Source organism: Hyla sarda, chromosome 3 (genome assembly GCF_029499605.1).
Source record: "Hyla sarda isolate aHylSar1 chromosome 3, aHylSar1.hap1, whole genome shotgun sequence".
In the NCBI taxonomy this organism is placed as follows: domain Eukaryota; kingdom Metazoa; phylum Chordata; class Amphibia; order Anura; family Hylidae; genus Hyla; species Hyla sarda.
Window position 1 is genome coordinate 358,294,070 of NC_079191.1, and position 14,964 is coordinate 358,309,033.

At 43.9% G+C, this 14,964-nt stretch overlaps 1 protein-coding gene across 4 annotated transcripts in view; it reads right to left on the reverse strand.

Annotated features, from left to right (window-relative positions):
* The window catches only part of RALGAPA2 (Ral GTPase activating protein catalytic subunit alpha 2), a 312,968-nt gene that overhangs the window by 213,066 nt on the left and 84,938 nt on the right, over positions 1-14,964 (reverse strand). For 3 of the 4 annotated variants that reach the window (XM_056567643.1, XM_056567641.1, XM_056567644.1), the window contains 4 exons: positions 14,249-14,383; positions 12,471-12,562; positions 9,318-9,408; positions 3,563-3,739 (listed from right to left, as the gene is read on the reverse strand). In XM_056567643.1, the coding sequence (XP_056423618.1) occupies positions 3,563-3,739; positions 9,318-9,408; positions 12,471-12,562; positions 14,249-14,383 (495 nt within the window). The remainder of the gene's footprint in view (positions 1-3,562; positions 3,740-9,317; positions 9,409-12,470; positions 12,563-14,248; positions 14,384-14,964) is intronic. The other variant, XM_056567642.1, reaches the window with a different exon arrangement.

Here is a 14,964-nt window from a genome sequence, read left to right on the forward strand (position 1 = left end):
GTTATTAAGGGTCATAAGATGTTTTCTTATGCGCAGAAACATTTGCGACCATAAGTGTATGTACTGTGTCCCATCAAGAGAACAGTGCCTCTGGCTGGCCCGAAATGAATAGACAACGCCAAAGCCCAGCGAGAGGCGCTTTACAGATCAGATATTGTGCCTATAACAATCGTGGAGCCCAGCATCCGCACAGAAAGCCTATTTGCTGGCTGAGTCTCTCTGGAAACATCATTTCAGGAGCCGAGGATCCTCACAAACATTCTCAGACTATAAAAGGAGTTTGGTGTCTTCTCCAACAATGGGAGGGAAACAAAACCAACAATTGAATGTGTAGATGCTCTTACAAGTGAGAGCAAGTTCCAGCTTTGCATTTGCCGGCGCCAGAATGAATAAGATAAGTGGTATCTTAAATGCTATACAGCAGTGCCAAGAACGTGACAATGGAGGGATTCCTATTGACAAATAAATGGCAGATCGCTTGGGCCGACCGCCGACGCTTCGCAGCCTCCCGGCACCTGTCTCCTCTACCTTACACTTTTCCCTTTCATGAAAGGCTCGGAGCGGCAGCTGCTTAGGGTAAATGAAATGGCGTATCTAAAGGACTCGCCTCCGATCTATTGCACACAAGGAAGCCCAGGAATATCCACAATGCTGATAAATAGAAGCGCCATTCATCGCGCGGGTTACAGGAATACAAGATGCGGGGTGGTAAAGGGCGCAGTAAGGAAAGATAACAGCGTCTATGTCAACAATGTCACTGAATGGGTCAGGTTACAATCTGAGGATTGTGTATGTGTGAACACCTGCCAGCAGGCAAGTCGGGACTTTGGACAAAGCTTCGGCACTGTACACCTATCAAAGCCCTAGTAGGAGCAGCTGAACACAAGTCAGATACAGGGGGGGAAAAAGCCCTTTTATGCCATTCTTCTTCCTTTTTACCCTCCGAGTAAGGCAGGGCATAGGACGCACGTGGTGTAACCTCTCCTGGACTACCACTTTCCTACAAGTCACTGGGGTGGGTCTAGAACAGAGATCTGACTGATGTGCAGCACGACCTTACATGAGGTTACCAGTATAACCTTTTCTCTGACTAAACAGGGGTTCTGTAGCATCCACAAGTCAAAAATATAAGGTTTTTGACATTTCTGAACTGTTATTTTGTCATGTCAAGGGAAGCTGTCAGTTTTGTGCCGCCCAAAGAGCAAACAGCATCTCTGCATTCCTTTGTATAAGGCAGTGTTTCCCAACTAGGGTGCCTGCAGCTGTTGCAAAACTACTGTTATTAGTTTTGTGTTGCCCAAGGATCTCTGAAGAATCTCTGCGTACCTTTGTATAAGAGTAAATTCAGACGTGCGGATTTTCACAGCGTATTTCGCTGCGGATCCGCCCCTGAAGGACCTCCTATGTGCTGCCTTTATATGTGCCTGCTCGGAGCGGCAATACGCCCCTACGAACAGACATACTGCGATGTGCAAGTCACCTCGCACATGCGCAGTATACTCGCACATCGCGGAAGCTCTCGGCCTAGCTCATTGGGCAGGGGAAGCGGCCGAGATGTGTGCGAGTACACCGCGCATGCGTGGCGACTCGCACATCGCAGTGTGTCTGCTCGGAGTGGCGTATTGCCGCTCCGAGCAGGCACATTTAAGGGCACCATACAGAGGTCCTTCAGTGGCGGATCTGCAGCGTAAAATACGCTGTAAATCCGCACGTGTGAACGTACCCTAAGGAAGCGTTTTACAACTAGGATGCCTCTAGCTGTTGCAAAACTACAACTCCCAGCATGCCCGGACAGCCGTTGGCTGTCCGGGCATGCTGGGAGTTGTAGTTTTGCCACAGCTGGAGGGACTCCAGTTGGGAATCACTGCCTTATACAAAGATATGCAGAGAAGTGTTACTCAGGCTGGGTGGATGGGAACCAGTTGTGGGGAATGTCCTCTGTGACTAGTTACCCGGCTCCTGATGACATTTTTTTTACCTAGGATAACTCTGAAATGCCCGAGCGGATTAAGGTGATTCTTAGTGTACAGGCAGCAATTTGGACAGCATGAGCGTTTGCCATATATAATACGTGACAATGTGTTTTATATATATATATATATATATATATATATATATATATATATATATATGGTAAAATCTTTGGGGGGGGGGGGAGATTTACCAAAACCTGTGCAGAGAAAAAGTGGAACAGTTGTCCATAGCAACCAATCAGATCGCTTCTTTCATTTTTCAAAAGGCCTCTGAGAAATGAAAGAAGCGATCTGATTGGTTGCTATGGGCAACTGCTCCACTTTTCCATTGCACAGGTTAAGATAAATTCCCCCCTTCTTTCTCACCTTCCTCTGGAGACGTTCCTGCTAACAGGGATTGTGAGGATAAATAGTTTTAAAGTGTCCCCTACCAGCCCCATAAGTAGTCCTCTGAGCGGGGAGCTATACTTACCTAGCCCAGCTGCTCCGACTGTAATCACGCCCCCTCAGCATTATTGACGGCCCTAGTCACGGCTCGGCTTCCTATAAAGACTGAGCAGAGCGATGACAAGGGCTGTGCTCGGGCTGTCAATCATAGTGAGTGGGCGTGCTTACACCCGGAGAAGATGGGACTAGGCAAGTATAGCTGCCCACCAAAGGGACAACGTACAGACCGGCGGGAAAGACTTACTAAAATCATATCCTCACCATCCCTGCAGGCAGGAACGTCTCCAGGGATTGTGCGGAAGAAGATTTTACCATATATAATGCGCTGCCATGCATTATTTATGGTAAAATCTTATGACAGGTTCCCTTTAAAGAATGAAATACTATTGGACTGTTCTTGGTAGGGACTGTCCAAACAGGAGGACCCTTTTGAAGAAAAAAAGGTGACTAAATGCTGTTGGAGCTTAAATGGGCACTGTCACCAACTTTATTTTTTGATATGTTGTAGTACTTACGTACAACAACATATCTCTAATATAATTTTATTATTATTATTATTATTTTTATTAAAATGCTTTAATTTACATAAAAACGGCCACTAGGGGTCTCCCTCCTAGTGGCCGGCTGCAGCCTGGCGTGACGTCACGCCTGAAAAAGAACTGATGCGGCCGGGCAGCGAACGGGGTATGATGCGGGGGGAGGGAGACGGAGGGGACGGGCTAGCGCCGCATGTATCTAACTAATAGTTTATCTACACAGGGTGCCTCCAGCTGTTTCAATACTACAACTCCCAGCATGCCCTGACAGCCAATAGATGTCAGGGCAAGCTGGGAGTTGTAGTGAAACAGCTGGAGGCACCCTGTGTAGATGAACTAAGGGCGGAAGTCCCCCCCAGCAGGCATCAGTGACGTGGTGCCTGCTGGTGAAGTCTGTCTGGTAGTGAGCACACTGCCAGGCAGACAAAAGGCATTTTTAATATAGTAAAAATAAAAATTAAAAGCAGGGAGGGGGTAAGGGATAGATTGACAATAGGCAGGGACAGAAAAAAAAAATAGGATGGTGGGAGCTACTCTTTAAATAAACCCCAGTAAAACAAATGAAGATTCACTGAAGCAGAACTTTAGGGAGAAAACCAAAAGTACCTGTCAGAGGAGCTGCATGATCAGCAGGAGTGAGCTGCAGCCACTGTCTTCTATCATGATCAAAAGCCCCATCAGTAGGTGTAGTGATCTCGGCGTCATCCTCACAGTTCTGCCATGACATTGGGTAATCCGCCTCGTGACTAAATCCATTGATCACATCAATGCTGACGCTTTCAACTGCAGAAAAGATAAAAATTAATTATCACAGAAAATTAAATTTAAACCAATTGTATTATTAAAGGGAACATATCAGATTTGACCATATCAGGTTGGATATGGTAAAATCTTCTTCCTCACCATCCTCTGAGACATTTAAAAGTGTCCCCTGCCATCCCAGTAAGCAGACCCCTATCATTTTCTGTAAACCTTCTTTCACCACAAATTCTTGCCCCTGTGTAATTCTTGTTTTTAACTTCTGTTTCCATGGGCTACATCTACCGAAAGGTACAGATTGCAGGCGCCCCTTGCCCAGCCTCAATGACTGTCCCCTGGTGCTTCTATGCCTGCACAGCAATGCTCGCTCTCTGCGCTCCAGCTCTCAGTCATCTGACCAGCTCATGGGCCATTTATCACTCGGGACTCCTTGTTGCATTTAAGGGGTTATCCAGGAAACATTTTTTTTTATCTATATCAACTGGCTACAGAAAGTTAAACAGATTTGTAAATGACTTCAATTAAAAAATCTTATTCCTTTCAGTACTTATGAGTTGCTGAAGTTGAGTTGTTCTTTTCTGTCTTAGTGCTCTCTGATGACACGTGTCTTGGGAATTGCCCAGTTTAGAAGCCAATCCCCATAGCAAACCTCTTCTACTCTGTGCAGTTCCTGAGACAAGCAGAGATGTCAGCAGAGAGCACTGTTGCCAGACAGAAAACAACAACTCAACTTTAGCAGCTGATAATTATTGAAAGGATTAAGATTTTTTAATAGAAGTAATTTAACTTTCTGTTTAACTTTCTGGATCCAGTTTTTTCCTGGAATAGCCCTTTAACTATGGCAGCCGACAAAGAAAGCATGTGTGGTGGGAGAAACCAGATCATCTATTACATGCAATCCTTAACCTCTGTAAAAGAAAAGTTATTTTAGCTTAAATCCAGTTTGTTATTTTACATAAATGTTTAAAGGGGTACTCTGGTGGAAAACATTTTTTTTAAATCAACTGGTACCAGAAAGTTAAACCGATTTGTATATTAATCCTATTTAAAAATCCTAATCCTTCCCGTACTTATGAGCTGCTCTATGCTCCAGAAAAAATTATTTTCTTTTTGAATTTATTTTCTGTCTGATCTGCTGACACCTCTGTCCATGTCAGGAACTGTCAAGAGAACGAGCAAATCCCCATATATTAGAACATCCTCAGGCACCATCCTAAACTCTGTCCTTCCTCCTCCTTCAGGCAAAACTTCCTCCTAAGGGAGGAAGGAGGAGGGAGTTTTGGCCTGAGCGAGGAGGGAGTTTTGGCCTGAGCGAGGAGGGAGTTTTGGCCTGAGCGAGGAGGGAGTTTTGGCCTGAGGAAGGAGGGAGTGTAGGATGATGCCAGAGGATGTCCTAATATGAACACCGTACCCATTGCAAACCAATCCTGCTCTGGACAGTTCCTGACATGGACAGAGGTGTCAGCAGAGAGCACTGTAGTCCGAAAGAAAAGAAATGTAAAAATAAAAGGAGGGAGTTTTGGCCTGAGCGAGGAGGGAGTTTTGGCCTGAGCGAGGAGGGAGTTTTGGCCTGAGCGAGGAGGGAGTTTTGGCCTGAGCGAGGAGGGAGTTTTGGCCTGAGCGAGGAGGGAGTTTTGGCCTGAGCGAGGAGGGAGTTTTGGCCTGAGCGAGGAGGGAGTTTTGGCCTGAGCGAGGAGGGAGTTTTGGCCTGAGCGAGGAGGGAGTTTTGGCCTGAGCGAGGAGGGAGTTTTGGCCTGAGCGAGGAGGGAGTTTTGGCCTGAGCGAGGAGGGAGTTTTGGCCTGAGCGAGGAGGGAGTTTTGGCCTGAGCGAGGAGGGAGTTTTGGCCTGAGCGAGGAGGGAGTTTTGGCCTGAGCGAGGAGGGAGTTTTGGCCTGAGCGAGGAGGGAGTTTTGGCCTGAGCGAGGAGGGAGTTTTGGCCTGAGCGAGGAGGGAGTTTTGGCCTGAGCGAGGAGGGAGTTTTGGCCTGAGCGAGGAGGGAGTGTAGGATGATGCCAGAGGATGTCCTAATATGAACACCGTACCCATTGCAAACCAATCCTGCTCTGGACAGTTCCTGACATGGACAGAGGTGTCAGCAGAGAGCACTGTAGTCCGAAAGAAAAGAAATGTAAAAATAAAATAACTTCCTGTGGAGCATACAGCAGCTGATAAGTACTGGAAGGATTAAGATTTTTAAATAGTAGTTTATAAATCTGTTTAAAATTTTTATTTTTTTCCACCGGAGTACCCCTTTACCCCCTTAAAAGTTTTTCAGTTTTTGCACTTTCATTTTTTTCCTCATCACCTTCTAAAAATCATAACGCTTTCAATTTTGCACCTACAGAATCATAGGTTTATTTTATGCGCCACGATTGTACTTTGTAATGACATCAATCATAACACCACAAAATTTACAGTGAACTGAGAAAAAAAAATATTTGTGGGGCAGAATTGAAAAAACAAAAAACACTATTTAGTAATTTTGGGGGCTTCTGATTCTACGCAGAGCACTTTTCTGTAAAAATGACACCATATATTTATTCTGTAGGTCCATACGGTTACAATGATACCCAATTTATATAGGTTTTCTTTATTTTTCTACTTTAAAAAAATTATAACTACATGCACCAAAATTTGCATGTTTAAAATTGTCCTCTTCTGACCCCTATAACTTTTTTAATATTTCAGTGTATGGGGTGTTATGAGGGCTAATTTTTTGCACCGTGATCTAAAGTTTTTATCGGTACCATGATTGTTTTGATCAGACTTTTTACAAAGTGACCAAAAATATTTTGGATTTTTTTTTTTTTACGTGTACGCCATTGACCATGCGGTTTAATTAACACTATATTTTTATAGTTCGGACATTTACGCACGTGGCGATTTATGGGAGCCGGTAACGGCTGTAAATATACCTCCGTGGTTGTTAGGGGGTTAAAGGGAAGGGGTAGCCTAGGAAACACACAATAAAAAAATGTCAGCAGTTTCAGAAAAGAAAAGTCACAGCCCCCATTGGAAGAACAGTAAACAAAAAATGTAATGGGAATCCACTAAGTTTGTATGTTTTACAAACTTTCTGTGGTAGAAAGTATTTAGAACCTATTTCTATTAGTGAAAAACCCTCTTAAAATGTTCCTCTCATTTCATAAAATTTTTTGACACAGAGAAAGGTTATAAATATTGATCAGTCGGGGTCAGGATGTCTAGACCCCACCAAACATTAGAACAAGAGGGTAGAATTGCATGGCCGTACGCTTCACTCCTGACTTGACGCGATCCCCATAATTTGTGTCAGTGAGACTTGCCTGCACAGCCAGTTACTGAGACGGGAGACGACAGCGGATGGTGATTGGCTAAACAGGCAGGTCCTGCTGACACCTCTCGACTGGAGCAGGAGCTGCAGAGTACTGAAGTAGGCAAGTATAAGGATAGGTTCACATCACATTTTAGGCAATACGGGACCGCATACGGCTGGGGGGAGATAAAAGCGGGCGCTCCCGTTTCCCAGCTGCATGCGGCCCGTATGTAATGTATTTCAATGAGCTGACTGGAGTGCAATGCTGACTCTGGTAGGCTCATTTTTGCCCTGTATGCGGTTTTCCCACCGGACCTAAAACCGTGGTCCCTCCAGCCGTATGCGGTCCCATATTGCCTGAGTGATTTTTAATTTTACTGCTCACTACCATAATTTTTAAACATTTATGATGCTGATATACACCTTTAAATCAATTCAGACAAAAAGTTAATTCTGAATTTCTGAGGGATTCCTGCAGTGCATCATGGGAAGCTCGAATGACACACACAGTTGTCTTTTTTTAGTACTGCACATACTTGTATTGCTCAAGAATTCTGCAACATCTTTTATAACACTTAGCTGTGTTTTCTCTTCTTCCTCATAAAAACCTAATACAAGGACCACTAGGTGTTACATTGCGCCTTTTCAATATGTTGTGTCCTTACTTAGGCTGCATTCACATCACCATTTCTCCATCCGACCTGAGTACACGATTTTTATAACTTAAAATCGTATGAAATCGTATATAAAGTCGGATCCATTGACCTCCATTAAAAAAATCGGATCCATTACACACATCCAATTTGATCCGCATCAGATTTCCCACGATTTTTGTTCAGGTCTGAAATCGTGGTCAACCCCGATTTCAGACCCGAACAAAAATTGTGTGAAATCGGACGCGGATCAAATCGGATGTGTGTAATGGATCCGATTTTTTTTAATGGAGGTCAATGGATCCGACTTTATATACGATTTCATATGATTTTAAGTTATAAAAATCGTGTACTCAGGTTGGATGGAGAAATCGTGATGTGAATGCAGCCTTAGTCTTACATTGTCAGCACTGACTGGACAGTTTTAGACTGTAATATTATAAATGTTGCACTATGCAAAGATAACTTTTCCAGGACTTTTCCACTCATTGTTTATCCTCAGGATCTCTAATCAGTAAGGGAGGGGTGTAAATGTCTAGTGGCCATGCTGTGTTACTGCAGCTTATCTTTCATTCAATGTTAGAGGATCTCCAGTGACTCAGCATGGCCACTAAACAATGAACAGAGCTGTCTGACCTCTTACAATACTAAATATTCATGGTCTTTCCTAAGGATACACAATCAATGAAAAGTCTCAGAAAATCTCTTTAAATGTATATTTTGCCAAATTTCTAGTTACAGGAATAGGTGATCAGTTACAGGGGTCTACCATATTGGAAATTAGTGTAAATCAGAGACCACAGATGATCCTGATGTACCGTATTTTTCGCCTTATAGGATGCACCGGCGTATAAGACGCACCTAATTTATAGGTGCAAAATCTAAAAAAATAAAGATTTTGAACCCAATAGTGGTCTTCAACCTGCGGACCTCCAGATGTTTCAAAACTACAACTCCCAGCATGCCTGGACAGCCGTTGGCTGTCCGGGCATGCTGGGAGTTGTAGTTTTGCAACATCTGGAGGTCCGCAGATTGAAGACCACTGCATAGGAGGTAATACTCACGTGTCCCCGCCGCTCCGGACCCGTCACCGCTGCCCTGGATGTCGCTCCATCGCTGTCGCCGTGTCCCCGTTGCTCCAGAACGTCTCTGCTGCCGGACGGGTATCCTCGCTCTCCGCCGCCATCACATCGTTACGCACGCCGACGCACGTACACGACGACGAGGAAGGAGAGCGCCGGCCATACAGGGGATCCCTGAACGGAGAAGACACCGAGGAGGCAGGTAAGGTCCCTCCCAGTGTCCTGTAAGCACTAACCCGGCTATTCAGTCGGGCTGTTCGGGACCGCCGCGGTGAAATCACAGCAGTCCCGAACAGCCCGACTGAACAGCCGGGTTAGTGTCACTTTCGATTCAGACGCGGCGGTCAGCTTTGATCGCCGCGTCTGAAGGGTTAATACAGGGCATCACCACAATCGGTGATGTCCTGTATTAGCCGCGGGTCCCGGCCGTTGATGGCCACAGGGACCGCCATGATAGGGATGTATTCGCCGTATAAGACGCACCGACTTTTTCCCCCCAGTTTTGGGGAAGAAAAAGTTCGTCTTATATGGTGAAAAATACGGTAAACCTCTCCTGTATTTCTATTTAATACCTTTCTCATGATCAGAAATTCTACCATTTGTATGCTCAGAATCCGCATGCCACTCCAATTCTGCCGGACTGCTACTCCTCCGAATCATTATCTGAAAGAAATGCAAGAAAAAATCCATCACGTTCAGTTTTCATTTGAACATGTGCTTTATGACATTCTGTAAGGTAAATACGTATTAGTATTTCAAAAGTAGTATAAACCCCTTTTCATTTTTTTTTCTCCTTGCCTTTCAAAAGCTTGTTTTATGTGGGACGAATTGAGTTTTGTTATGACATCAATAATTTTATATAGGTTTTGGTTTATTTTACTTGCTCAAATCGTCCCACATAAAACAAGCTTTTGAAAGGCAAGGCATATTCTGACCCCAAGAACTTTTTTATGTTTCTGTATACAGGGCTGTATGTATAATTTTTTGTGCCGTAATCTGTAGTTTTTATCGGTACTATATCACTTTTTAGTCATTTTTGTTGAGATATTTAGGGGGAGATTTATCAAAACCTGTCCAGATGAAAAGTTGCTGAGTTGCCCATAGCAACCAATCAGATCGCTTCTTTCATTTTTCACAGGCCTCTTTAACACCTTAAGGACCAAGAGTTTTTCTATTTTTGCACTTTCGTTTTTTCTTCCTTACCTTTTAAAAATCATAACCCTTGAACCCCTTAAGGACTCAGCGTTTTTCCGTTTTTGCATTTTCATTTTTTCCTCATCACCTTCTAAAAATCATAACACTTTCAATTTTGCACCTAAAAATTCATATGATGGCTTATTTCTTGCGCCACCAATTCTACTTTGCAGTGACAGTCATTTTATAAAAAAATCCACGGCAAAACGGAAAAAAAAATCATTGTATGAAAAAATGGAAGAAAAAATTTCATTTTGTCATTTTGGGGGCTTCCGTTCCTGCACAGTACATTTTTTGGTCAAAATAACACCTTATTTTTATTCTGTAGGTCCATACGGTTAAAATGATTCCCTACTTATATAGGTTTGATTTTGTCGAACTTCTGAAAAAAATCATAACTACATGCATACTGAAGTTTTTAGCGGTACCATTTTTGTGTTGATTGGACTTTTTGATCGCTTTTTATTCATTTTTTTATGATATAAAAAGTGACCAAAAATACGCTATTTTGGACTTTGGAATTTTTTGCGCGTACGCCATTGACCGTGCGGATTAATGATATAATTTTATAGTTCGGACATTTACGCACGCGGCGATACCACATATGTTAATTTTTATTTTTATTTACACAGTTTTTTTTTTATGGGAAAAGGGGGGGTGATTCAAACTTTTATTATTTTTTTCACTTTTTTTTTTTTTTTGCAGTGCTATAGCTCCCAGGGACCTATAACACTGCACACACTGATCTCTTATGCTGATCTCTACAAAGCCATAGCTTTGCACGGATCAGCGAGATAGGGGTTCGATTGCTCAAGCCTGCAGCTCAGGCTTGGAGCAATCAAACCACGATCGGACGCTGCGGAGAGAGGTAAGGAGACCTACGCCTGCGTCGCAGCTGATCTGAACATCGCGATTTTATCGCGATGTCCCGATCAGCCTGACTGAGATGCCGGGAAGCGTTTACTTTCGTCTTCAGACGCGGCGATCAACATTGATCGCCACATCTGAAGGGTTAACAGCACGCGGCACAACGATCGGTGCCTCACGCTGTTAGCCCAGGGTCCCGGCTATCGTTAGCAGCCGGGACCGACCCGGAGTGATGTGGGGTCATGGCGTGACCCCATTTTTCACACCGGGACCGGGCTCAGGGCGTACAGGTACGCCCTGAGTCCTTAAGAGGTTAAATTTTGCACCTAAAAATCCATGAGGGCTTATTTTTTGCGTCACCAATTCTACTTTGTAATGAAATCAAGTAATTTTACCCAAAAATCTATAGTCAAACGGGGAAAAAAAATCATAGTGCGACAAAATTGAAAAAAAAAACCCATTTCGTAAATTATGGGGGCTTCCGTCTCTACGTAGTACATTTTTCAGTAAAAATGTAATTTTATCTTTATTCTGTAGGTCCATACAATTAAAATGATAACCTACTTCTATAGGTTTGATTTCGTCATACTTTTGGAAAAAATCATAACTACATGAACAAAAATGTATACATTTAAAATTGTCATCTTCTGACCCCTATAACTTTTATTTTTACGGGGTCATATAAGGGCTCATTTTTTGCGCCGTGATCTGAAGTTTTAATTGGTACCATTTTTGTTGTGATCAGACTTTTTGATCGCTTTTTATAACTTTTTTATGGCATAAAAAGTTACCAAAAATACGCTATTTTGTACTTTGGAATTTCTTTGCGCATAAGCCATTGACCGTGCGGTTTAATTAAAAATATATTTTTATAGTTCGGATATTTACACACGTGGCGATACCACATGTGTTTATTTTTATTATGTTTATATATTTTTTACATGGAATTTGGGAAGGGGGGGGGGGTGATTTAAACTTCTAATAAGGAATAAGTTAATGTGTGTGTTTATAAACTTTATTTATTTATTTTTTTTACACACTTTTAGTCCCCTTAGGGGGCATTTAGGAGGAATCATTTGATTCCTCATACAGATCAATGTGGTTCCATAGAACCACATTGATCTGTGTGCTCTGCGCTTGATTGATAAAGCCTGGTCCTGCCACTGGACCACCAGGGTTGGGATAAAGGGTTAATAGCCGCCCGCGGCAATCGCCGCATGTCGGCTATTAACAATGGCCCCCAGCTACAGGAATCAGCTGGGGGCCGGCCGGTCGAGACGTTGGCTCGAGTCGGGAGCCCGCGCCATACCACCTTAATGGCGCATGGACGAGTATACACGTCCATGGTGGTTAAGGTGTTAAAAATTATAGCGATCTGATTGGTTGCTACAGGCAGCAGTGCTACACCATAGCTTAGAACTGACCAGTACTATCGGTGCTCTCTCTGTACAGTATGCCTGTCGCAGACTGTATCGGAAGAATGAGGATTGTCAGCATAAGGTAAGCAGAAGTACTCTGGTCACCAGTTTAACCGATCAGGATCGCCTCGCTGCAGAGGTTGCGATAAGCTGTTCACCAGGTAAAAAGTGAGCCCTGCTCCTCTAAGGGTTAATAGTATTTACTGTATATAGAGATGTCTAAATATAAGCATGTGAAGCTCTTACCACTGGGCCCTCAGCATCTTTCACAAAGCAATCAGAGGATTCTTGCGTAGGGACGGAGTCCAGGGAACAGTCAGTGTTTTCGCTTTTTTGGTCTGTAAAAGGTTAATAATAAAAGAGGTTAGTGTATGGTAAGTGAGGTTAGTGTACACCACAATGTACTGTAGGTTGTACAATTGGACTTTCATGATCGTGCATGTGACAATAGACTTTGGGCACTAATGAGTCTGTCAACCATTTGCTGGTTGTCCTTTGACCACTTTTGGTAGGCACAACCACTGCATACTTGGAACACCCCACAGGATCTATCACTTTGGAGATGCTCTGACCCAGTTGTTCAGCCATCAAAATTTCTCCTTGCTAAAGTCACTCAAATCCTTACGCCTGCACATCTCATCTGTTTCCAACACATCAACTTTGAGAACGGACTGTTCACTTGCTGCATAATAATTCCCAACCAGTAACAGAAACCATTACTAAGATCATCTTTTTTCACTTTATGTGTAAATGGCTTTAATAAAAAAAATAATACAGACTGGAACAAAGGTTAAAAAAAAAAAAATTAACTACTTGCTCCAGTGTTCCTAGCTGAAAATGCTTTGGTGACACTGCAGCCAACTGCAAAATCACATGCACAATGGATGCAACATCAACATAGCACATCTGTTGGGGGACTCTGGAGCAATGGTGGAGCTGGAGTGGCGGTGAATAGCTGAAAACATGGGTGGACATTCCACCCATTTGAAAGGTCCGGCGGGCACTATGACCGCTCGGAAATCCACAGTCTCGTAGAAGGCAGTGTTTTTCTAAGCAGGAACCGCAGAAAGAATAGACATGTCTATTTTTTCTGAGGATGCTGTGGATTTCCACGGCAGATATTTCCACCGTGTGCACAGTTCAACAGTACGGTGTCCGTTTTAGGATATAGTCAGTCGTAACTCCGTCCCGTGTCAGGAAAAACAGTGTCCCACTTCCTCCCTTGGACCAATCTCTATCAGGCACCAGCCGCAACTCCCTCCTCCCTTATCCCCAACCCTCCCTCATCCCCAACCTCCCTCATCCCCAACCTCCCTCATCCCCAACCTCCCTCATCCCCAACCTCCCTCATCCCCAACCTCCCTCATCCCCAACCTCCCTCATCCCCAACCTCCCTCATCCCCAACCTCCCTCATCCCCAACCTCCCTCATCCCAAACCTCAGTGCCGTGTAGCAGTGGCGAGTCAGTTTCGGCTCTGCTATACAGACTCTGTAGCACATGTAGTGTCTGTAGTACATGTGCAAGTTTCACAGTTTCGACTCTGCTATAAATGCTGTGCAGCGTCGGCTCTGCTATGCGGCAGGAAGTTGTGTCTGAGGGAGAATCATCTGAGGCATGACAGCGTTTTGGAAGAGGGAGTTTCGGATGAGGGAGTTGTGGCTGAAGGTGATTGGTGTGAGGGAGGAGGCGGGACGCTGTTTCGCGTGACAGGGGACGAAGTTGCGGCTGACGACTGACTGTGATTGGTCTGAGGGAGGAGGCGGTAAGCTTTTTCGCCCGACAGAGTTACGGCTGACGAATAACTATGTCCTATAATGGACGCCGTACAGCACAATCCCATTAAAATTAATGGTACTCTGCTGTAGTGGAATTTGCGAGTGAAATATCCCCACAGAATGCCGCCGTGTGAACATAGCCTAACACAGAAATGGCAAAATTATACTTAGCGCGGGGACTCCTTCTCCCCGAATGTGGAAATGTTAAATGTAAAAGTAGAGATGCCCAATGGCAGTAGACAGCTTACCTTGCAATAAGTCAGGACAAGACTTCTCGGCTAAATCAGAAGTACTGCTACAGCGGGTAAGCTCCTGGGGTTCCTGACAGCCGACCCCTGTAGATTCATAGAAAGTGTCCTGCGACTGCTGCATCTCATCCACTTCTACAGAGCAAGAAAAAAAATACATACTTCAGTTACCCAAGAATAAGTTATTTATCCCGCCTAACCATGCACCACTATTCTCTCTGAACCTGGAAAAAGTACATTCACTGGTCTTGGATCTACATGAAGGAATAGTCCGTTATGAACAAACCCATTCAGATTGGGCACGCCTGGATCACAAGACAACTCAATGCCAGTAGTCCCTGCCAACTGCTGTTGACTACTATGTAAGTCAGTGTTTCCCAACCACGGTGTCTCCAGCTGTTGCAAAACTACAACTCCCAGCATGCCCGGACAGCCGTTGGCTGTCCGGGCATGTTGGGAGTTGTAGTTTTGCAACAGCTGAAGGCACCTTGGTTGGGAGACACTGATGTAAGTAAAACTACAAGATTATAAGTAGTAGTATCTAAGGCATTCGGATTGTATAAAGATTTATATTTAGGATTATTGTAGCAGACACCATCTAGAATTTTCTCATCTAGATTTATGGCTATGGTAACGCAGACAACTGCACAAAAAAAAAATAAAAAACATAAAAAAGGACAAAACACAGATTTGTAAGTGTAGTACAGTATACCAGA